Source organism: Eurytemora carolleeae, unplaced genomic scaffold (genome assembly GCF_000591075.1).
Source record: "Eurytemora carolleeae unplaced genomic scaffold, Eaff_2.0 scaffold1110, whole genome shotgun sequence".
NCBI classification, from domain to species: Eukaryota; Metazoa; Arthropoda; class Copepoda; order Calanoida; family Temoridae; genus Eurytemora; species Eurytemora carolleeae.
The window spans coordinates 94,411-119,771 of NW_019397028.1; the positions used below are offsets into that span (position 1 = coordinate 94,411).

Consider the following 25,361-nt stretch of genomic DNA (forward strand, 5'->3'; position numbering starts at 1 on the left):
TTTTACTTTCAAACATTCATGGAATTCTTCTTTCTGAGGGTCAAACTTTGTAAAAATTAATATGACTTAAAAAGGGTATTTTCAAGTGCCCCCCCCCCCCCTTCCATTTAATAAGTTTAATTTCGGATCCACAACGATACGTCCTTTAAACCATCGGCTGTAAAACTAGTTATCTGGTTATTTTCGGACTTCAATCTATTTTTTGATAATGATATGTTTGTTTAGATTGTTAATATCTGCATGAATTCTTTTCTCCTAATAACAGGACTGTTCCTCAACACAGTGTCTCTCTCTAAACTAGTTAGGTAAAGGATAATCCAACTATAGATACTAGCGCCTCGAGTGGTCAAAAGCCCATAAAAAATTTTAATTAATGTAATAGGCTTAATAATAGGCTTTTGGTATAAGGCTTTTAGGGCGCTTCTTTTTCAATTGTAAACATATGTGCTCTTTGCATACATTGTAAAATATAAAAAAAAATATAAAATATATTCGCGAATTTTATAAAAAAAATTCGTGGATTTGCAAAATTTTCAAAAATCGAATTTTTTTAGAGACCAATATTCTAAAACTCTATTTTTTCTCCATAAACTTTTTTTTGAATTTTATTCTTTTTATGTTTATTTGTTGAAAATATAATATTTTTGTTATTTTTGAATTTGTTTAGAGAAAGGTTTGTTGAAAGAAAAAAGAAACGAATGAGTTTATTGCTCATTCATCTTGGCATAGCAGACCTTATGGTAATTATTACTATTACTATTACTATTATTATTATTATGACAAATAAAAATGATCTGAAAGTGACATGTGTTCAATAATTATGTTGATATAACGGGTGTTCAATGTTCTAATATGTACAAGACTAAATTATAATTATTATTATTATTATTATTATTATTATTATTATTATTATTATTATTATCATTATCATTGTTATTATTATTATTATTATCAGGTTATCCTACTGCACACCCCTCTGGAGATAGTCTGGTCCGTGACAGTAACCTGGGAGGGATCAAACCTACTATGCAAGATCTGCATCTTCGCCAGGTACACCAATCAATCAATTAATCATCCTTTTTTGGCCTTCTTGAGCTTTACTCCGATTTCAAATTTCCTATTTGCTTAAACCGACCAACTATATCGTAATAATTCGGAATTATGAATTATTTTATGATTACAAAATCGTACAGAATTATTGCACATATTTCAAAGAGGGGAGGGGGGGTTCAATTCCTTTTCTAGTTCATCTAATTTAACATTAATTCACCTTTTAATTCTATCACCATTATATTAATATTGATTTATATTCAGGAGTATGGGATTCTTCCTGTCTAGCCTAATCATCATGGTTATCTCGGTTGACAGGTTTGATTCTTTAACATGTTAAAGGGACTGTACGCCCCATTTCATATCCAACACATTCTATTCTAAAGTTTTTTCAAAGCTACTGGCAAACCTAAGCTTTGTAAACAATGAAGGAAATTGTCAGATTCGAGCCAGAGAAAAATATGTTTGCTCCGATAGAATTGTAAACAGTTGAAATTTAAATTAATTACAATGGCCATCCTTATAAACACCAAAGCACTAAAATGCTTAAGCAAAATAGTAAATGTATGTATGTATATATGAAGTATTAATCTCGCTTTGTCTGTTAGTTTGTCCGATTATAACCCCTAAACCGATTTGTCTCAAATTTGTACTGGGGAAATTTATTACCTGGCAAAGTAGGGTCCCCAAGCTAGTGTTTTAATAACCTTTATTTTTTCAGGCTTCACGCTGTGCTCTTCCCTATACATCACAGGTTTGTATTAACTTTACTGCATATTTTCAATATTTCGAGAAGGATTGCATAAATTTTTACAAAATCGTTATACCAGGGTTTCCAGTGGAAGAACAAAACTGATGCTGGCTCTAGCTTGGGTAGCAGCGCCTATTCTCAGTATTCCACAGGTAATACACACTGATTTAAACTAACTTTCCCCAGATATCTTAGCACCGTTAAATTATTCAAGGGGTTTTATACAATTATACCTAAACCTCGGAAATTGAAAAAAATAATAGCCATGAAATATGTGGAAACAGTTTTAAAGAGCTCCAAATAATTATTTAATTAAAAAACTAAATATCTGCAACATTCCTTATCAGTATATTTAAAAAACAAAATTTTATATAATTGTTTTGAAGTTTCTTAAGTTCTGGATTGAACTGTAGCACTTTTAGCACTCGCATTTCTAGCTTTCAATCTCTATAAAAAAATTATGTACTTATAAATGTTCTTTTGGAAAACATTATCATTTTTTTTATCTCTTTTAAAACAGTGTGTTTTCAAAACAAATTTCTTTTTAACATTGTAATCATTTTAATTTCTCACTTTAAATAATATTGAAAATTAATGAAAAATGTTTGTTTGGCTAAAACGTGTTAACATTTAGTTGTTTGTTTGGAGCCTGAAAAACCATCCCTTTATTACGGACTACTTTCAGTGCACCCCAATAGGATACTTCGAAAATCAAGTTTTGGTGAGTGAACATAAAAAAATGGATTTTTTTTTTCTCAAGATTGTTTATCGCTTTGACGCAGACTCAAATTATCCAGAGCTGAAAACTTTAGAATGGTGGATATCGGGATTACTGCTTGATCCTCTCTTTTTGATAATCTCAAGATTAACATAATCTTGCAAGATTATCTTAAAAGTGTATGAAAAACGATAAAATTCAAATTAATATTTAATTATCTGAGAAACTGTAGCAGCCAATCAGAGAAAAGCGGGCAACCAATGAGAGAACAGAAATATTCTCATTGGAGAAAACAATTAACGGATATCCAAGGAGAGAGAAAAAGAGTGGATTAGGACAAAAATGAAAAGTTTCCACAGTGGATATTCGGATCAAGAAGTCAGGATTAAAGTTTATCCATTCTAAAGTTCCCAGCTCAGATATCTTAGATATAAAAAAATTTAGATTATCTGATCTAAGAGAATTAAAAGTTTGAAATATTAAAAGTCTTCTACATCATTGTGTGTCCAAGAAATAGTGATAAGAAAACAAATTCTTTTGACACTTGACTTAACCTGTCTGAATGTCTAGAAGGTGATCTACAACGTGTTCGTGAACATGTGTCTCAGTGTGCTCCCCTTCACCGTCATGCTCATCTGCTACGTCACCATCATGGTCGTCATCACAAGAAGGTATAAACTTGACCAATTTAGTAAATAATGGATCAATTCGGTAGATAATGAATCAATTTAGTAGACTATGAATTAATTTAGTAGACTATAAATTAATTTAGTAGACTATTTATTAATTTAGTAGATTATCAACTAATTAAGTATACTAGTAATTAATTTAGTAGATTTTGAATCAATTTCCTACATTATCAACCAATTTATTAGATTATGATGAATTTGGTAGATTATCAACTAATTTAGTATATTATGAATCAATTTATTAGATTATGAATCAATTTAGTAGACTTTTAATTAATTTAGTAGATTATGAATCAATTTAGTAGATTTTGAATCAATCTTACATTATCAACCAATTTATTAGATTATGATGAATTCTGTAGATTATCAACCAATTTAGTAAATAATTAATCAATAGATTTCGTAAATTATTAATCAATGTATTAGATAACCAATGAATTAAGTTGATTATGAATTAAATTAGATCATCTCTAAAGAATCATTCAATTAAGTTACTAGCTAGTTAGTACCATAGATAAATAATTAAATAAATATCTATGGTTAGTACCAATTAAATCAATTTAATTAATTGAACAAAGTTCGTTATTCAGAAAGTCCGCTAGCTTGAGTGCAAGTAATGCCAACGATCAAACACGGTTTGACAAAGCTCGTCTTCAGACTGTAAAGGTAAAGATTTAATCCTTTCAATTGTTCCTCTTGGCGTGACCGATTCAGAACAGAACCCTTAAAACCGGCTATTCACCCCAAAAAGATAGATGAAGTAAATACACTTATTTGTATTTTAGAACCAGAAATCTCTGGGATAGGAAGACGACATTAAAGGAATAATTAATTGTATTTGATGTCTTCTTATCCCAGAGTTTTCAGGTTCTAGATGGTTAAGAGTGGACTCAATCTCTGAAAAAATTCCTGAGTACGCCCCTGCATACGATTCGTTACATGTCCATCCTTCACGGTGCAATTTTTTGTAGGATTTCTATCTTTTTATTAAACCTAACAATTACAGCGCGGCTTAATACAATCTGAAATTCAATATTGAATATTTTAGATCACAGGAGTTCTTATATTTGGATTTATTCTCTGCTGGGCTCCGTACAACGTGATGACAGTATGGTAAGTAACGTAACAGTTTCATCATAATATAGATAGAATACAGAGGGACCCACAAATATATAGATAGAATACAGAAGGACCCAAAAATATTTAAACTTCAACAACGGTCTGAAACGCGTCAATCTTTTAAATCTATTCTACGGATTAAAATATTTCCTAAAAAGGTAAACTAAATGATTTGGCAAAAAGACATAAAGCTGTGGAAAATCAGTTTTATGAAATAGACTTCTTAACCCCTATTCCTGCTGGGGGGGGGGGTCAATTTGACCCCCCCCCTGTAGTTTTTTTTACATAACTCAAAAAGAATTGGTCTGAGGCTGTTGAAATTTTCTGACTTTTCTTACATACCCAAAGCCCTCCCTTTAGGCATAAAACCGGGCTTTAATACTAACTACCTGAGTCCTCAGGCACACTGCCTGAATGACTGCTTTTGCCTGTAACAAACTAAATCTTTGTTTTGACCCACTTTCACTTGTCAGATTTTGATAAAGTTTAGCTTTTTTGAAAGCCTATGACATAAGGTAACGGATTGCACAAGTTTTGCGAGAAAAAAAATTGCAAATTTTTTGCAAACAACCTGTCAAAGGAAATTTGCACATTTTTAGTTTTTCTTGATTAAAAATCAGGTTATATAAAATTTTGCAAAAATTTTTGCATATTTGAAATGGCATGGTGAAGGGCTTTTCAAAAATGTATAATTTGTCATTTTTTGGACAAATTTTTTTTTGCAAACATTTTTACTATAAAACTGGATTTTGCGATAAAAAAATTCAATTTTCGCAAATTTGCAAATTTTTTTGCAGATTCTAAAAGTAGAGCACAAGAGCTTTCTAATGATGTATCATTTGTCATATTTGGACATAAAACATGGGATTTAGAGGGGGGGTCAAATTGACCCCCCCCCCCAGCGTATCCTGGTTTTCTAGTACCCCAGCAGGGATAGGGTTAAACAAAAATACAATAATCTCAGATGTCTCTCCCCTTATGAGTAACCTTCTCTATCTATCATTCAAAAGATGTTAGGTACTTTCCACAAGGATTTTCCCAAAGAGACAATTTCCCAAGGGTGTTTTCCCAAATGGCAACTTCCCAAAAGGGCAATTTCCCAAACGGCAACATCTCCAGTCTGTCCTAGCTGCAGCGCTCGGCCCACAGTCTATTCTAGCAGAGGTGCTTGGCCCCTAGCCCATCCTTGCGGTAGCGCTCGGCCCCCCATTGCAGCCTGTGGCGCCTAAAAGGGCCTAATTTTACCTTTGAGAAATTGTCACTTGGGAAAGTACCTAACATTATCTATCTATCTCTCTAACTATATATCTAGCTTTCTATCTATCTATCTTTCTTTAGGTTTCTAGTAGACTCTACCAATGCTAAATCTATTTCCTACACCGTACAGAAGTTCCTGTGGTCCTTCTCCTGCGCTAACAACTGCTTGAACCCGTTCTTCTACAATATTTTCTCAGATAAAAGGTAAATTAAAACCATAGAGATTATTAGAGAGTATATGCTTTATCCATATTGATTATTAGAGAATAATTTTTGTTCATAGAGGTCAATAAAGAGTTTATTTTTATCCAGAGCTTAATAGAGTAAATGCTTTACCCAAAAAGTTTAAAATAAAGTTCAATTTATCCACAGAGATCAAAAGAGAGTTCATTCTTTATCCATATAGCTCAATTGAGAGTAATGCTTTTTTCCAAAAAATTTAAAATAGAGTTCAATATTTCTATAGAGCTAAATAGAGAGCAATCTCTAACCATAGAGTTTAATGTAGCTGGTAGACAATTGGCAAAATTTAATAGAAAGGACTCCACAAAGTGCAATAATTTATCACGCATAATACGATTAAATTTTAAAACATCTTAAATTAATAGCTAAATATAGATTCGCCATACACCTGCAAAGATATAAATTTCTCAACCTATTTTATTTCAGAAAAAAATAATTTATTTTTAGTGAATCCAGTCCTAACCCTGGACACGAATCTCAAAGTTTTATGCTGAGAAACTCAACAAGGGGTTCAACAAGCTGTTATATTGAGGTTAGTTCAATAACTAGTTGGCTAGCTGTTATATTTAGGTTAGTTCAATAACTAGTTGGCTAGCTGATAGAATGGTTGGTTAGTTCAATAACTAGTTGTCTAGCTGATAGAATGGTTGGTTAGTTCAATAACTAGTTGGCTAGCCATTAGAATGGTTGGTTAGTTAAATAACTAGTTGGCTAGCCGTTAGAATGATTGGTTAGTTAATTAACTAGTTGGCTAGCCGTTAGAATGATTGGTTAGTTAATTAACTAGTTGGTTAGTCATAACAGAGAGGTTGGTCAATAACTACTTTGTTAGATTATCGTTCAATAGTGGTCAGGTTAATATATTGTTGGTTAGTCGTTACAGTAAGTTAGATTTTTAATATCTATTTGGTTAGCCGTTACAAAGAGGATTGTCAGATTAATAAATAGTTGGTTAGCCGTTACATTAAGATTTTTTTAAAATTTATAATTGTTTAGCCGTTAGAATGGTTGGTTTTGGTTCAATAAATAGTTGGTTTGCCAGTACAGTAAGGTTGCTGTTCAATATATAGTTGGCAAGCCGTTACAATAAGATTGGTTAGTTAATGAACTATAACTTGGTTAGTCATTTTCTGAAGATGGTTAGTTGCACAGCTGATAATAATCTGTAATTTAGAAAAGAAGAGGAACGAAACCGGTACATATGAAAACAAAATCTGAAGGCTGCGACCATTTGAATAAGATCGATATTGTCGTTAGGTAAGTTTCTATTTTCCATTTTTTGTTTTAAAACATTTTTAGTTAAATATGAAAATAATTTTATTTTTGATTAGTTCTTAATTATTTTTTCTCCCTGTTATTTGTTTTCTTTGTTTTTGTTTGCTTTTGTCTAGTTTCGCAACTTTCTTTTGAAATTGTATATTTTAATAAAATACTGTTTTTATTTAGTGATACCGGAACAAAATCCACAGAAATTCTTCTGTAAACCTACCAATCGGCAATCATCAACCGCTCTGCAGACGATAATTAAAAAGAAAAATATCTAGAACATTTATTTAGAAATAAATTAAGAGAAAGAAATATTTGCGTCGAGCTGAGTTGTAAAAATTAAAATGTTTGGCAAATTCAAGTCTAGTAGCAGCCACAATTTGACCATCAAATCAAAGTTGATTTAATCTGAAATTTTTCGAAAGAGCCAAACGCAGAAATCAAACGGTACATGAACAAATTTCAGATATCTTTCTTCAGAAACGACAACAAATAAACCTGTTTGTGAAAAAACTGTTGTGAAAAAGTCAGTTTTATATAATCTTATTCAAATTATGAAATCTGAAACTTTCAAATTTTGATCTCAAAATGGTTAAAAACTAAAGTTGTTGTGTGATGAGTTGTAATATTTAATCAGACTATTGTAAACTCTTGTCCATGTCTTTTGTCGTTTTACGTTCGGGGATTTAACCAAAAACAGATCTGGGACCTTCAGCCTCGACCAATCAGAGCTGGGAACTTTAGAATGGATAACCTTTAATCCCAACTACTTAATCCGAATATCCACTGTGGAAACTTTTAATTTTAGTCCTTAATCCACTCTTTTTCTCTCTCTTTGGATATCCGTACATTATTTTCTCCAATGAGAATTTAGTTCGTAAATTGCATTGACCAATTGCTAACAAATCAAGAATTTGTTGTCGGCCATTTTGTAAATTAATCGGTGAAGAAAAATGTTTAATAATACGTTTGAGATTCTTTTGTAACAAATTTTAACCAATGTATTAATAAATAAATGGGTGAGAAATTAATTGAAGGCCCTTCCAGTCAGGAAAACGAACTAATCTGGCGTTATTAGAATCCAATTTGTTGATCTAGATATTTAATCTCAAGACTAACATAATCTCGAGATTAGCAAAAACAGAAGATTAAGCATTAATCCTGATATCCACCATTCTAAAGTTCCCAGCTCAGTAGTCAGGATTGAAACGAATGAAATGAAATGAAACAAATGACCAATTAGGGGTTAGAATTGAAACAGAATAAAAGAAACGATTAATTATAAGTTAGGATTGAAACAAAAAAAACGACCAATAAAACAGGGGTTGGTTTGCAAAGGAACTTAACATTTTCCTCAATTTATTTTTCCTTTATCTTAACAACCTGATTGTTAAATTTCATATAAACAACATTTTTTTGCAAAGATATAAGGATTTGAAAATTAGAATTAAAAAGTTTTCAGATTTGAGATCATCAATCTTCGTGTAATTAAAGATTATAGTAAAATAACATTCTCTACTTTTGTTGTAAGCTAATACTCAGTAAATGTATTAATGTAAAAATGTAAATTGGAGAACACTAAATGTGATAAAAACAAATTTGGCCAAATGATTTATATATCTACTATTGTAGAAGTACTAAAATTCGTTATATAAATTTATATATTATACTATACTTTAATAATTGTTATTGAATATATATTTTTGTTGTCTTACTTCTTAAATTTGAAGATAAAAGATGAGATACTTTTCAGTAATACCTCTAGCCATATTTATTCGTAGCGAGACATATTTGAAACACTTGGATATAGTTGAACCACAAAGGCATAGCTAAAATACATAAACGTAGTTGAACCACGTAGACAAAATTGAACCACGAAGACGTAGCTGAATCATGTAGACGAAGTTAAACCAGTTCTCTTTAACGTCAATATTCTGCACTGTTAAAAGAATGCCTTGAACGCTCTGCGCTCAGATTATTACTCTAGATAGTAAAACTCTTTGGTCAAATATATATATATATATTAGTAATAGCTAGCCAGACTGCGGGATCCAATTGGCAGATTTTTTTTTCAAAATTCCAATGTTTTTTTCGAAGAGCTTTTCGAATTCCACAGGAAACCCGAGGCTCTTTGCAGCTATATTTTATTAAATCCTGATTGGCTTGCAAGACTAACGTGTAACCAGGAACCAGGAACCAGGAACCAGGAACCAGGAACAACTAAACAGGAACCAGAAACCAGGAACCAGGAACCAGGAACCAGGAACAAGGAACCAGGAACCAGGAACCAGGAACCAGGAACCAGGAACCAGGACCCAGGAACCAGGAACCAGGAATCAGGAACCAGGAACCAGGAATCAGTAACCAGGAACCAGGAACCAGGAACCATGAACCATGAACCAGGAACCAGGAATCAGGAACCAGGAATCAGGAATCAGTAACCAGGAACAGGGAACCAGTAACCAGGAACCAAGCACCAGGAACCAGGAACAACCATACAATCCTAATATTGTTCTGGTTATTGTCGGTGTCTGATACTCTCCACTGAACCCTTTCTAGTGTACTTCAGATTACTAGAACTAACTGAAAGCTTTGCTTATGGTAATCATTTTGGGTCGTTATGTAAAAGTTTGCTTTTATTTAACTTTGAAAAAAAAATTTTTACTCTCAAGGTCCAAAATTTGACAAAATGTTTCTCTTTATCAACATAACTAATTTGTATTCTACATTAAAGATTAGGTGTTAACAGACGTAATTACAATTACAAATATGGATTTGACGGGGTTACATATATAAGTATATAGGTTGGGTTTATCGCAATATATGATTGTATATTTACTAATGAGTGCATTTAGATCTGCGGCAAAAATATCAAGATATCAAATGCCAAATGATCAAATGCCGAATTATACAGTACAAACGCAGTAAGTTTCAATTAGGTCTACTTCTAGCTAGAAATGTAAACAAATCAGAGTAAAATCATAACAACGAATCGTACTACATTGTTCATCTCAAAACCGGTCAAATGTCAACAACAAAGAGAAAACAAAGAGGAGACGATAAGAGATAAGGGAAGAGAAGAAAAGAGATAAGAGAACAGAAGAGTAGAGAAGAGAAGAAAAGAAAAGATAAGAAAAAAGAGAAGAAAAAATAGAAGAAAAGAGAATAGAAGAAAAAAAAAGATATGAAAAAATAGAAGAAAAGAAGGGAAGAAAGGAGAAGAGAAGATACTAGAAGAGAAGAGTAGAAAATAGAAGAGAAGAGTAGAAAATAGAAGAGAAGAGTAGAAAATACAAGAGAATAGAAAGAAGTACATTAAACTTTAAAATTAACTTTATTGTAAAATTCTATGATATTTTTTAAGAATAAAAATAGTTGTCCTAACTGTTTAGCGCACATTTTTTTGATCATTTAAAGATTTTTGATCATTTGGCATTTGATAATCTAATATTTTTGCGATCTGCGGACAATGTACAACGTAATTTATTTAGATTACTATGGGCCTCTGTATTAATTACAGGCTTAATGAACTGTTATGATGAAGAATTAATTATCATTCTTGTAAATATAGAAAATGAACATTTCATCAGTGGGAACTTATTGACATTTCTTGAGGCACCACTCCAATTTCTAAGGATTTTAAAAAACTACCTCGAAAAAAAACTTTTTGGGGTTTCCGGTGGTTTAGCTTAAAAATACTTTTTCTAAAACATAGATCTTAGGATTATACTCTCTCAACTGGAATAAGGAATAAGTTTTTGTCACAAATTCTGATTTTCTAATTCCTATTACCTTGTAATCCAATGTCGTAAACCTTTTGATATTTCAAACTATGAAATCTCTTAGATCAAATAAGAGTCTGAAATATCACAGATTTTCAACATCAGGTGGTAAAAATATAAGGATTAGAACAAAATTTAATTTGTGGCCAAGACTCAAATCCTTTACTTGTAAAAAGTAAAAAGAATATTATTGAGTGGACTTTTGTTCGTTAGAATTATTCTTCACTGCTGAGGTTGTTATGTATGTATATTAAATAGGACCAGTGCAGATATTTAAAGATTCACATAGACCCAGACTGCTAGAAAAAGGTGCACAAAATGTCAAGACTGGGTTGACTTTCAACTGTCGCAAAACACCCTGGCCTTTGATTTTACCTTACTAACATTTTACATTTTTTGTTGCCATAGGGCATAGACATTTTAAATTCAGGATTCAAGAAGATAATTGGCAAAATTTCCCTCGATTTTTTGCTTGCAACCTTTGGATCACTGCAGAGTGTATTATTGAATAAAACTCTCGTTTTGTTTTATTTATGTTTTAGTAGATATTAATTAAAGATATTAGTTCTTAACATAAAAACAGAATCTACAGAATGACATTAAAGGGACTGTAAGCGTAATTTACAACGGTATCCTTTAAACCTAAAAATGAATAAAATGTGGAAAATAACGACGAAAGTGTTTGGTACCTACCTACTCCATCTCCATAACAATTTACTCGAGACGTATCTATCCAGGTCTACTCGTTACTAATATCAATCAGGACTAATTTTGCGATTCTAAAGGACAAACAGTCCAAATCTCAACTCGTATAATTCAACGATGACCCAGGCTATCTTTCAAGCTATATTCAATTTAATTGCCAATTATCTACGCGAGATCTCCAATCCTATGTTTAACAAGAACCCAAGCTATCTTTCAAGCTATATTCAATTTAATTGCCAATTATCTACGCGAGATCTCCAATCCTATGTTTAACAAGAACCCAAGCCATCTTTCAAGCAATATTCGATTCAATTTTCAGTCAGAAATTCAATTTTTCTTTGAAAACTTTATCACAATTATGTAATTGCTATTCTACAGTATATCCCAGAAGTAGATGTTTAAAAACACACTAGCTTAAGTGCCCGGCGTTGTCCGTGGAATTTTTAAAAAACACTAAATTTTTAAATTTTAAAATAAATATTTGAGTTTTGAAAGAAAAAACAAATTTTGTTAGCCTATGTTACCAGGGTATTCAAGGGTTCCCTCAAAAATGGCCATCGCTACATAACTAACATATATACAAGTATGTGTAGGAAAGAGATTTATATAATCAAGTTAGTGCCCATGTATACTCAAGCTAGCTGTTTAATATCTCTTTTCAAATAGCAAAGGAACTAGTCTTTATCACAAACTTTATTTTTCTAATCACTATATCTTTGCAACCTGATGATATAAACCTTTGATATTTAAACTTGGTCTGTTTAATCTAACTAATTTCATAGTTTGAAATATCAAAGGTCTACAACATTAGAATGCAAAGAAAAAAGAAATTAGAAAATCAGATTCAATACAAGGCCCATATTTTCTTTTATTTCCTTTTTTTCAGAATCTACATCAACTTCTAAATGCATCATCAAATGTATGTATATTTTCTCTAAATTACTAATTCTATCACAATTTTGCCAATTTAACGCTCTTTTATCACAGCAAAGTTTGATTATATAGTATTGATTGTAACTCAACATTATTGGTCCAGGATTACAAAAATATTTTGTGATGTGTATTATCCACATCATGTCAAAAATATCAAAATATATACATCTTTTTAGATAAATCTGTTTCTAAATAAAGTTAAATTGAAGAAAAATAAGACAATTAAATGATAGGGAACCATTCTGTCGCTGTTGTTGTCCTGAACATAATTAAAATAGTTAAGAAGTAAAAAATGTTCCAGTTATCTTTCTAAATATCATTAATTTAAAACTTACCGCTGAGCAATCATCAATACTGGCAATACTGCTACCAGTACCAACCTTATTATTATCAATACTATAGTGTCACATGTATATGTATATGTGTACACTGTCTTAAAAAACATTGGTTAAGATGCAACATTGGAATCGGTTTGACCTTTCATTTCAGTCAAAGAACCGCAAATTGTTTTATAAAATTATTAAGGATTTTGAGTCTGCTGTGACCCCTTTCTGTTTATTCAATTCATTAAAAACATTTGTGAAGATTTTGCTGTGCTGTGAAACATGAGCTACAAACTCAAAAGAGTATATCGTAAAATGAAACTCCCGAGTTTCCTTTTTGGGATTTAGACATTTGTGTGTATTGTAATGAAAGATTTAAACAATCATAAAATAAATGATACTGTGGAAGACGATGCCTGGCCGCGTTAAACAAGTTCCACAAGATTCAACAGAATGAGATAGAACGGATGCGGGGCATAGTACTGATAAACATCTACACGTGTGATATCGATATTGACTCTAGTTCTGAACCCTCTAGTAATAAGTTATAAGAAATATATATACTGGAAGTTATTTATGCGTTTTTATTAGAGTCTGTCTCACGTCCTCTATAATACAAGACTAACATTTAAAACAATATTTTAACCCAGAAACCCAGGTTCCGATCCGAGGTTTATAACGGGTTTCATGACAACACTCTGTCTTAAATTTTGGACTCTGAGCCCAAAACTTAAGTCAGGGTACCGTTATGAAAACCAGTTTTAAAACCCGGGTTTTACGAATGGTGTTAGGCAGTTTTGTGGATATCGATGTTTTTGTTATGAAATATTATTTTATATTGTTTCTTTATATTCTCCATTTTTGTCTAATCTCAATTAAATCAAAATCTACAAAATGTTAAGACCTCATAAAGGAAACTCGGGAGTTATGTTCAACGATACGCTTTTAAATTTCGGGCTCCGAACAAAATTCAGTACAGTTGTACACTATACAGTCTAAACTTATTTTTTCTAAGCCCTTTTTATTATTCAGTATAGTTGTACAGTCTAAACTTACTGCGGAGGATTGTTCAAGTGCTGTAAACATTGTTAATTTATCAGTACAGTTGTACGTACGGTTTGCTAAAAAATGCGAAAATTCTCGTTTGTATTACACAAACTTTTTCGCGGAAATGAATGAAGCGAAAAATGCAAATTTTTTTTTGAAGCTGTATTTTGTCTTTTTTGATGAAATTTCGCAAAAATTTTGCTTTTTTAAATTTCTAATTTTTTCGCGAAATTTTCACATTTCTTATTTTGCAAATATGTTGCATTTTTTTGCGAAACAGATTGAGACAAAATTTCGCAAAAAGCGAAAATTTTTGCACTTCTTAATTTGCTAAATATTTGCATTTTTCTCAAAACAGATTAAAGCGAAATTTTCGCGAAAAAAAAAAAATTTAAACGATTTTTCCTTTTCGCTGCAAAACCTAGTTGTACAGTAAGGGGGAGTGAATTTCCAAAAATAAAACAATTTGCTTAAAATCTTTACGGCGATTCATATCATCAATTCATATGTAAAAAACAATTCTAAGAACAAAATCTTTTATGACTGTTTTTGATTAGAGGTCGTCTTCTTAAGCTAACTGGCACTGATATTTTTGACCTAAATTTACTCTTTTTCTGGATCTGTGTGCTATTTAGCATAAAAAGATGACCTCCAATCAAAAAGTGTCAAAAAAGAAATTGTTCTCAACATTAGAAATGCCTATCGCTTTAACAATTGGAAGCTTAATGCATGCTTATTGCGAAATCACCAATCTCAAAAAAGAGTACATTTAGGTAAACAATTGGAGTGCCAGTTAGCTAACAAAAACGACCTCCAATCAAAAAGTGTCATGAAAGAAATTGTTTTTAAATTGGTTTTTTCCATAAGAATTGACTATAGCCTTAATAATTTCAAGCATATTGCATGCTTATTGCGAAAAGACAAATTTCAGAAAAGGAGTATATATAGGTCATGAAACTTGCAGTGCCCGGTTGCTAATGAGGACGACCTCCAATCAAAAACTGACATAAAATAATTTGTTTTTAGAATTGTTTTTACATAAAAATGAATCGCCGTAATTATTGGAAGCATTTTTCTTGTGTATTGCGAAATCACAGATCTCTAAAAAGAGACAAAAATTGCAGTGATAGTTATCAAACGAAGACGACCTCCAATCAAAAAGTGTTATTAAAAAATTGTTCTTAGAATTGTTTTTTACATAAGAATTGACTTTCGCCGTAGTTCTGTGAAGAAATTTTTAAATTCACTCCACCCATTGTACCGTCTAAGCTTCCATGTGAGGATTGCGTGTATGCTGTGAACCCTGTTCATTATTCAGTACAGTTGTACAGTCTAAGCTTACTTGTGAGGATTGTGAGTATGCTGTAACCCCGGCAGTTGTTAGATCCACCTTTGTACCATCAGACAGGTAAGCACACTGAAATAATATGATCAATCCTGTAAATTAAGTGATTAATAAAGCCTGGGAAATCGGAGCTTATTTAAAGCTAGAGAATGTTTAACAAATCAGATAAACGACCTTTGACCTCTAATTTACAGTGACAGCATGCAAACTTTACCCCAATCAAACTTAAAGGGAGGGTCTGGCTAGACCATGGTTGACTTCAAGAAATATGTTGACCATGAACCGCCATATATAATGCGTCAAATCTGTTTGCTGCAGTGGGAGGAGATCAAAACAAAGAATTCAGGGGCAACACATCATTTTGAGGGAAAAAGGGCCCAAGGGGTGGAATCAGAATATATTGCTATTGTATTTCCCATATTGACCAGAAAGCTAAAAATCATAAGTATTCGCTCTAACTTGATATATTAACTTATTTTTTTTGGACTGTAATATCACATCAGAGCTTTAGTCCTTTCCCTTCAACTTCTGTGGAGGCACTGAGTTTGTTTACGTTCCTTCCACAGTGTACAGTACATAAATTAAACCACTTTTATTCAGTTTGAACCAATTAAAAAGCCAACTGGTTGAACTACCAGCGATACATGGTTCAACTGCTTCTGCCTATTCATGAAATGAGGTCCAAAGCAAATAAAATATAGTTGTTACATTGATCCTTTACCTTGCCAACAATACTCAAGCTCTCCAGACCAGGGATACTAGAGATGAGGGAGGCTAGATCTACTGTAGGAGCAGGAGGAGGGGGAGCAGCAGTGGTATCATTAGTTAATGTCCCATTAGTTGATGTTCCATTGGTAGAGTTATTAGCACTTAATATTACATGTTCTAAGCAGGGGTTGGCTAGGGCTGGCACGTTCAGACTTTTTTGAAATCGTTCAGTACTGTTCAAAAACGAGGGTCTTCAGCTAGATTGTTCTGTTTTTGTTCCTTTTTTTCAATTGTTCCTTTCTTTTTTGTTCCTTCCAGTCCTGTACTTAGTCAAAGAATGGTCATCCTGTTCTGTTCCAGTCTTGATGTTCTTAGTCAAAAAACAGTTCCATCCCCCTGTTCTGTTCTTAGTCAAGAAGATAGGGTGNCACGTGTCAATATTCAAGAAATCTGTGACTTTAGATCACAATTTGACCCAATAAACACAATTGTTTAGTCTTTTTTCTTAAATACTTTTTTGTCGGTATATGCATTTTGAAGAAAAAGGTATAAAATAAACAAATCCGTAAGGTAAAAGATTGTTGAATTATAGATCAAAACACGTTTGATTTCAAATTGAAGAAACTGAATGCTGCTCACTTTGGTTTTTCCGGGGTAGGGGGTTTACTTTAGAGGTGTCCAATACAAAAGTTTTGTAGAAAAGGGGATGTTAAAAAGTTAAAATTGACGATTTTATGATAAAATGTTCCTCACGGCCGAAAATGTACTTTAAATTATATGTTTTAGGGTTAACAGAATAAGCTTAGATAATTTATGTGCCGAGCAATTATATTTTTTGTGAATCCTTAAAATGTATTTGTTGAGAATTACTGGTTTATCTCAAAAAAGGGGGCGGGAAGGGGCAGGGTCATAAATCCTTAAAATGTATGATAGCATGTAATTGCTGAGAATTACTGGTTTATCTCAAAAAAGGGGGCGGGAAGGGGTAGGGTCATAAATCCTTAAAATGTATGATAGCATGTAATTGCTGAGAATTGCCGGTTTATCTTTAACATGATATTAAAAAGAGATATAAATAAGTTATAGAAAACAATTTCTTTCAACCTTAATCTACCCTTCATACGAGAAAGGGAGGCCGGGGCAGGGGGGTAGGGTCAGATTTTAAATCAAAAAATTCTTTTAATTATTTAAAACACATTCCTGATATAAAATAAGTTCCAACTTAGAAGGCCTTCTTTATAATAAGAATGTGTTCCTGATTTAAAATGTTCTTTTCAAGCAATTTTCGTTCCATTTCATTCTTTTCCTAATCGTTCCAATATTTTTAGAAATGTGTTCTAAGTGTTTCGTTCTTTTTTCGGATCGATGGGATTATTTTTGATAGTTCCGTTCATTCTCATGAAAGAACAATCGTTTCTCAGGAATGACGCTCAGCCCTAGGGTTGGCAGGTTTGAAAATAAGCTATTTAAATCCTTTCCCTCAAAAATTAGTTAGAATAATGTATTGAATAGTGGTTCAAAGACAATAATTATTTGCAAAATTGTTCAACCTTGACAGAAGATAAATTCAAAAATTAACCAAAAAATTTAGTTTTCAAATAATATTTTTTGTTCATTTTTAAACTTAGTCAAACAAACCCAAACAGAATATATAAATTCTAGACAGCCTGAGGCGGCTAAATGGGGGATGTCCATCCCCTGGAAAAATAAGGGGACATCCCCTCACCTTAATCTAAGTCACAATTTGAGAGTGGGGTCCCTTTTTTGATTTTTAGCAATGGGTTTTTAAAAATGTTGCCTGTTGCACAACATATCTTTCAAAATGTTGTTAATTTTTTAAATATGTTTTTTTTTCAGGGTAAATTTTATAAGTGGACACGCCATTTGGTTAGAAGTATAATAAGATAATACTGACCCTGATACAACTGGTGATGATGTTGTTGGTGTATTCTGCTGAATCAGTAGAACCAGGGCAGCCAGGTCAACTGAGTTCTAGAAAAGTCTAAATGTAGGATAGAACTGAAAAAGAACTTAAATTAATGTCTCACAAACTATGAATTATATCTATATTAATATTTCTACTTAATTATATTTGTGTTAGCAAATACTGTGACCATGTCCTCTGCCAAGTAAATATATTTATTAATCTTAAAGGGACTGTACGCGTAATTAGAAGTGACCCTTTATTGATGAAGTGGCATGTCGGATTCATAACAGTTCCCTTTCAATCTTTTTCTATGAATTAGATATCCATGATTTTTGAAAAATGATTATTTTCATATATGGTTTCTTGCTTACCGTTATCGATTGAGAATGCTCCTCTTTAAATAAAGGTCACTTAAAATTATGCTTACAGTCCCTTTAAAGAATTCTCAAGCATATCATTGGAAAATAAGAATGTTTGAACTTGTCATTGTACTTAGATTTTTTTAGTTAAGCTAGACAGCTATAGTTAAAAGAAAGAATGATGGTAAATTTTGGTAAACTTTAAATTTGATATGATTATAAATTTAAAATCTTTCCAATTAATCTTGTCTAAAATCCAAACAAAATAATGAGAAAGTCTTGGGAAAGTTATTTCTTAATATGTTTTTTTGTACTAGCTATTCTATCTTAACTCCAAGGAGCAATATCAATAAATATCCCAACCAGGATAGGTTTAATAAATACTATATCTTCATTGTGTTATGTGAAGGGTAGTGAATAGATAATTAAAAAAGAAAAAAAGATATTTGAATTATTCAACCTTTGAAGATGTTTTTCTAATCTTTTCTTTTAGCAATTTTATTTAAATAAACTCTTCACTGTTTTTTTTTTAATTTTGTTTAGGTTCTAATGCTGTGATTCTATATTGTCAGCTATGGCACTTACAATATTTGTAGTTGCAGGAATAAAAGTTGTTGTAGATGTCTCTGATGTTGATATATTTGAATAAGAGGTGGCTGTACTTCTTATACCCTATATATGTCATGTCAGTTTTTAAAACTCCTGTTTTTGTCTATAATTCGACTTATTTTTTAACGAGTAATAAAGCATTAGATTAAATGCCTGCTAATGGAAGAACACCGTAAATGAACTGCTGACATAATTTGAAGGTATTTTTAGTTAAAGAGATACATTCCGATTTACAATAGTTTCCTTGACTTGGTCTGTGTTTAGTGGTAGCCTTCTTCATAAAAATAATTGATCAATTTTAATTGTGGTATCTTTGTAAAGGTGACTTTCGACTGCATCCAGTGCAGAGATAAGGAGGAAAAATGGATATGTTTTCTTTATAACATGGAAGATGATATCTTCATTATTTTTATTCTCTGTCAAAGGTTTGAACAAAGATAAAAAGATTGATTTAATTACCTGGGGTACTGGGGCAGGGGTCTGAAATTAAATAATATGAAAATACAACATTAGTTTTATCATTTTGTTTCTTCAAAAGTTTTAAAAGTTAAATGGTTTTGTCCCAATATTGAGTTGAAATTGTGCTAAAATGTCCAGAAAAACTGAACCAAAAATTAATGAAACACTTAATGTGATTGCAATGTTTTTAAACAGTGCCGTAGTCAATGTAGTATTAAGCGCTGAAGCCATTTTATCAATTTTCTTACACTAGTAGTTTCTCCAGGCTTTATTGCTTGTGTTGTGGTTGTAGTTGTGGTTGAGGTTGTTGTGGTTGTTGCAAGGCCGAAAAGATAATTTGTATTGTTGGGAGAATTACATAAATTGGTTTCGCATATGCAAACGGTAAATGTATCTCCAATGTTGCAGCCTGAGGAAAATCATCAAATTTCTTAAATTTAATTTTTAAAAATTCTATTTTTTACAGAAATGTTAAGTATTTTGGACGATATTATTCTTAAGATGTTATCCTCCCTAATTGTGCCAGATTTCCCTTTAAACCACAGCCTCTGGCTATATTCACTCCATCATCTGAAAAGAAATTACCATTATTTACTAAAACTAGGCCTTTTGGTTGCTTTACATCCTGTTTCTTATTAACAATTTGCTCTAAAAATTGCCTATTTTAATCGTTTTCAAAATTTAGCTGATTGTTATAATAAAATAATAAATGTTGTTTTTTCTGGGCAAATTTTTCAGTTCAGCTGTTTTGACATTTATAAGATTCAAACAAACAGACAATTGCAAAGTATAAAGATAAATTTAAGAAGAAGTAAAACAAAACAATTCTGGATCCTTTGTATTACAAAGAGAATAATTAACAATTTTGTTAATTCTAATGCATCACATAACTTGCTTTTACAAATATTTCTTGTAACAAACTGAAGTTTTGATTTGCATCAACTAATGTTTCCTTTTTCAAAAAAAGTGTTTTAACTTGCACTGATGTGTTACGTTTAAGGAGCCCTGCAAAGTACTGCAGTGTTTTGTATTATCCAAAAACCATATATTTTGACTGGAAAACAAAATGTCAACAATCATTATTTTTGAAAATAAGCTGATTTCAGTAGAAAAATCTGCCAGGGCCATTTTCACACTAAACTAAGCTAGTGGGAGGCCTATGCAACAGCCCGTGTAAGGAGTCGGTCCAGTTTATATTCAAACTGACCCTAGTTAACTGTGCTGAGACTCTTTGATATAAACTTACTTGATTTGCCAAGGAGGCAGGTAGTGACACCATCACCACAGTCTGTTACTGTTCCACCATCTGTACTGTTACTACAAAGGGAATCCTCTCCGCTACACACATGGCAGTGCTGACCAGACCCTACAGTGTACAATGTACATAATCAATGACTAACCATTTTATCCAAGATGGTTGTAGGTGAAATTTGGTGTTCCCCACTCTCTATCAAATTTATCTTTTGTATTGCAATAATTTGTTCTAAACTTGTTTCTAAACCATTGTAGCTTTGTAAGATACTATCTTAGTTAAAAGAATGGAGGGTCACTTGAAGTTGGGCCTATATTACCTCAAAGTTAGAATAAAACTGTTTTTCTAACTACTAGACCAATAACCATAAAAAGTGAAAATGTTTCTTTGTCATAATTTGGTTAAACCCTTTACCTGTGATTCCTGCTTCAGCCCGTGAAAACAAAGAGTTGCTGCCTGGAACATCATTGCAGAAACTTGTATTACAGGTACAATAATATCCTTTAGCATCAGCAGTTACAAAATCCTCGCAGTTTGTCCCTAAATCAGATATTCACTTATCAAAGATCAGGCGGTCAGAGGGATTGTTATAACATGGTAATCAGGAAACTGCAGTGGAAGAATATCACTCACAACTTACTCATCCCACTATAGAATCATTTGAGAGTTAGAAGACAACTTACAAAACTATGAAATAAATTAACGTAAAATTCCTTTGTCCCAGGCAATTGTTTTATGTAAGCAAACTGAGAATAACCATACATCTTTCTCAATTATATTTATCCTTGTATTTAAGCATCCTGTGATAACTAATGTACATTTGCGTACATAATTTATACATTTCAGTTAGAGTTATTATTTTTCAGAAGATTTTCTAAAACTTGAAATTGGAGAGAATGTTGAAGTACTTTCAACCAAAAAGTGCATAGTTCAACCTGATTGTAACATCTTTCTTAAGAAAATTTTCGAAAAATCTTGAAAACAATATCTGTTTCTAATTGATTGAAATCATGTTTGCTAAATTATATAGGTATTCCTTTTAGGTAAAAAGACTTTCGAAAGAAAAATTGTTTTAAAACAACCTTTTTTATAACAAACGAAAACATTATTTTCAAAATAATCGTTTATTGTAATTCCAAAAGATTGAAAATAATAATTAGTTTATTTTATGAAATGGCCCTTCAATGAAATGTCCTGTCTTTAAAATGCCCTGTCATTGAAATGTCCATTAGTTAAATGGCACATATATAAAATGTCCTATCTATGAAATGTCCTATCTATGAAATATCCTATCTATGAAATGTCCTATCTATGAAATGTCCTATCAATGAAATGTCCTATCTATGAAATGTCCTATCTATGAAATGTCAGTTGTAAGCTAAATATTATTTTAAAAAACAATTTAAAACTAGTTTGAAATATTAAATATATACAAATGTGGCGAAAGATAATCGATGACTATAGGTTGTAATATCTGAATGATTTGTTTGTTATTAATTTGATTTTTTTACGGTCTAAGTCGTATGTTCCAACTTGCTCAATTTGTATGGGCGCTACGCTCTTCGGTATGAGACGTCTTTATCAATTTTCTCCTTATAGACCTTTAATGACCAAATAGGGAAAGCAATTAAAAAGATGGAGGGGAAGGGGGGGTGCAGGGGCACACTGTACAATTCCAAAAACACTTTATTTTAATTAATACAGTGATTACTTCGTTTCAATTTTGATGCAATTCCCCACAACGTTTTTCAAGGAAATGTGCAGCTATGTGCAAAATGAATTTGGCACAAGAAAGCGCAAATATTGCCAAATTCTTTATTATTATTATTTCTTCATTTATTATTCTTCACTAGTTTGCTGGAATATTTTGTAGCAAATTTCGCTAGCAATTTGCATATTTGCCTGCGCACCATTAAAAGCGGAATTAGTTTGGAAAAATTTCATTAGCGCAAAGTGCTAAAAAATGCACAATTTGCAATTGAAACAACCAAAGCGCAACGATTTCTTTATAATCTTTGTCGTATGATAATGTTTGCTGTTAAAATCAATACTACTATAGAAACAAGAATGGGTTTAGTTCAATTCCAAGAACATGAGAATATTAAAAGTAGTAGTTTGATAATGCTGTAAATCAATATGCTTTAGAATAATAAAACAGAAAATAGGTTTTACATTTTTAGTGTGCAATTTTTCTTGATTTATTCTCATTCAAAAATCTTGTTTTGTTACCAAATTGTAAACATGTTATTAATTAAAATCTCTTAAATGTCTCAATTTCCGTGAGCCATTCATTTTTTAGCTAAAATCGTTCACCTCGATAACAATCGTCATGGGTGGGGGCACCTGGTTAATAATCCCTAGAGGGAGGGGTATACCTGGATGATATTCATTGGGGAGGAGAGGGGGGGGTGTATCTGGATAATTTTCCCAGGGGGGGGATGTACCTGGATAATAATCCCCAGGGTGGGAGGGGGGTAGGGTTTACCTGGATAATAATCCCCAGGGTGGGTGGGGGAGGGTGTACCTGGATAATAATCCCCAGGGTGGGAGGGGGGAGGGTGTACCTGGATAATAATCCCCAGGGTGGGAGGGGGGTAGGGTTTACCTGGATAATAATCCCAGGGTGGGAGGGGGGAGGGTGTACCTGGATAATAATCCCCAGGGGTCCCACAGCCCCTGGCATATATTTCATTGGTTGGATTTGATGTTTCCGTGAGTTTAGCTGTTGTACAGATAGTTTGATTAGCCCAACAGGACAGAATACTTCCTGAAACAATAAACATAGAGTACAGTGCAACCATAAAACTGTGGAATAGGAAAGCGATTTTTATACTCTCGAGGTTATGATTTTAGATAGTCTAATTCATTATGATTTTAGATAGTCTAATAAACATAAATCAAAGTTATTGTGCAGTGTACACAGACCCATAAGTTGATTTTCAAGCTACATTTAAAGTTTTTTTAACTTCAACATCAAAGACACAAAAACTGTCCTTTTACTGTTTCTCTGTTCCACACCCTTGGAAACCAAGCTGTTAACCATGTGAGTTTCTGGTATATTCTTTGAAAACAATTATTTTTTCTAAAGTTCATGGCTTAACACAATTGTTAGAACAGGTTTAGTAAGAAAAATCTAAAGAGATTTCGTCCCATTTTAAGGAAAATTTTTATTTTGAGGAGTTACTAGAGATAAGAGAATACAGAGATCTATTAAAGGCTAAAACATGCGTTATCTGCCACAGCAGGGTCGATTGTGTACAACTGTCGTACACAACCAATAAACAGACGTCTGCATTCAGGGATATTAGGATACGAAATACAAAACCTTCTAAATAGACTAAATTCATTAATTTAAAAGTTAGCGTATTTCTTTAAAAATTGTAAAACTTAACCCATGAATGGACATTATAAACATTTCGTGTAAATATAGCATGTCATGCCGGGACAACCATTTGCCTGTTTAACCTATCCCGTAAAAGCTTATGTGCAAAATGTGGTAGTTACCTTCATCTGTTGAGTTAGTGCAGACCCCATCCGTACCACTACATCCATAGCATTTTATTCCCACACCAGGAGGCAGGGGGGTTGTGGTTGTTGTGGTTGTTGTGGTTGTTGATGTAGTAGTAGTTGTGGTGGTAGTAGTTGTAGTTGTGGTTGTCGTGGTAGTCGTTGTGGTAGTTGCATGTAATTGCTGAGAATTACTGGTTTATCTCAAAAAAGGGGGCGGGAAGGGGTAGGGTCATAAATCCTTAAAATGTATTTGTTGAGAATTACTGGTTTATCTCAAAAAAGGGGGCGGGAAGGGGTAGGGTCATAAATCCTTAAAATGTATGATAGCATGTAATTGCTGAGAATTGCCAGTTGTTGTGGTTGTTGATGTAGTAGTAGTTGTGGTGGTAGTAGTTGTAGTTGTGGTTGTCGTGGTAGTCGTTGTGGTAGTTGTCGAATCAGTTGTTGTAGTTGTAGTGGTTGTTGTGGATGAGTCAGTATTTGTAGTTGTAGTTGTTGTGGTTGTTGTGGTTGAATCTGTTTCTGCTACAGCTGATGTAGATGTTGTTAAATCTGTAGTTGTTGTTGTTGTTGTTGTTGTAGTTGTCGTTGTCGTTGTTGTTGTTGATGATGATGTGTCTTGAGAGGATATTGTTCCTGCAAAAATATGATTTTAGATTTTAAGATTTTTAGAGTTTTCTTACTATGAGCTTTCCAAAAATCTAGGTATGATATTTTGAAATGTTAAAATGACCGGAAGTTGGTTCAAATACATTAGTTTGGCTTAGGTTAAACGGGCATTTAGTGCTGTGCCTCAGGATTCGGGCAATTAGCACAAAAGCCTAGTGAGAAAAAATCTAAATATCAGACCCCCCCCCCCCCCCCCCCCCCCCGGACATCTTAGAATATGGTTTTATGCAAATATATTTTTTTTGTAGTAGAACAGCTATTTTGAAAATGATTTTAATGTTTGAATCTTAAATCAAAATTTAAATTTAGCCTTGACACTTATAAAGGACAAAAAGTCAACAATTGTATGGGTTAGTCCAGAGCCCAAAACAAAGGGTATCGTTATGAAAACTGATTAAAACCAGTTTTATAACCCGGGGGTTTCATGAATAGGGTTAGGCACTAGGCAGTTTTGTGGATATCAATATTATGCTATGAAATATTATTTTATTTAGTTTCTCCATATTCTCAATTTTTTTCGAATCTCTTAAATCAAAATCTGCACAAATGTTAAGACACCAAATGTATATTGTTGTGATGTACTATAGTATATGAATAAAAATCAATAAAGCAATGCACTGAGTTTCTCAAATATTCAACG

General features: G+C 32.4%; 2 protein-coding genes across 2 annotated transcripts; one reads left to right on the forward strand and one right to left on the reverse strand.

Moving 5' to 3' along the window:
* Nucleotides 1–229: 229 nt before the first annotated feature.
* On the forward strand, nt 230–7,358 carry LOC111711249 (gonadotropin-releasing hormone receptor). The gene is made up of 14 exons (XM_023485547.1): nt 230–305; nt 668–740; nt 956–1,050; nt 1,315–1,368; nt 1,772–1,804; nt 1,881–1,953; nt 2,436–2,522; nt 3,090–3,190; nt 3,799–3,874; nt 4,257–4,321; nt 5,666–5,788; nt 6,275–6,359; nt 7,002–7,084; nt 7,274–7,358. The coding sequence occupies exons 1-14, from the start codon at nt 241–243 to the stop codon at nt 7,308–7,310; spliced, it is 1,050 nt and encodes a 349-aa protein (XP_023341315.1). The 5' UTR covers nt 230–240; the 3' UTR covers nt 7,311–7,358.
* A 5,132-nt stretch (nt 7,359–12,490) lies between these two features.
* On the reverse strand, nt 12,491–24,233 carry LOC111711248 (integumentary mucin C.1; the record flags this gene model as incomplete). The annotated part of the gene is made up of 13 exons (XM_023485546.1): nt 12,491–12,772; nt 12,849–12,893; nt 15,226–15,300; nt 15,950–16,097; nt 17,852–17,928; nt 18,808–18,894; nt 19,291–19,311; nt 19,539–19,699; nt 19,804–19,860; nt 20,537–20,656; nt 20,957–21,082; nt 23,187–23,309; nt 24,047–24,233. Coding segments are annotated over 13 exons (1,314 nt in total), but the record flags the coding sequence as incomplete, so codon positions are not given.
* Between the last annotated feature and the right edge of the window lie 1,128 nt (nt 24,234–25,361).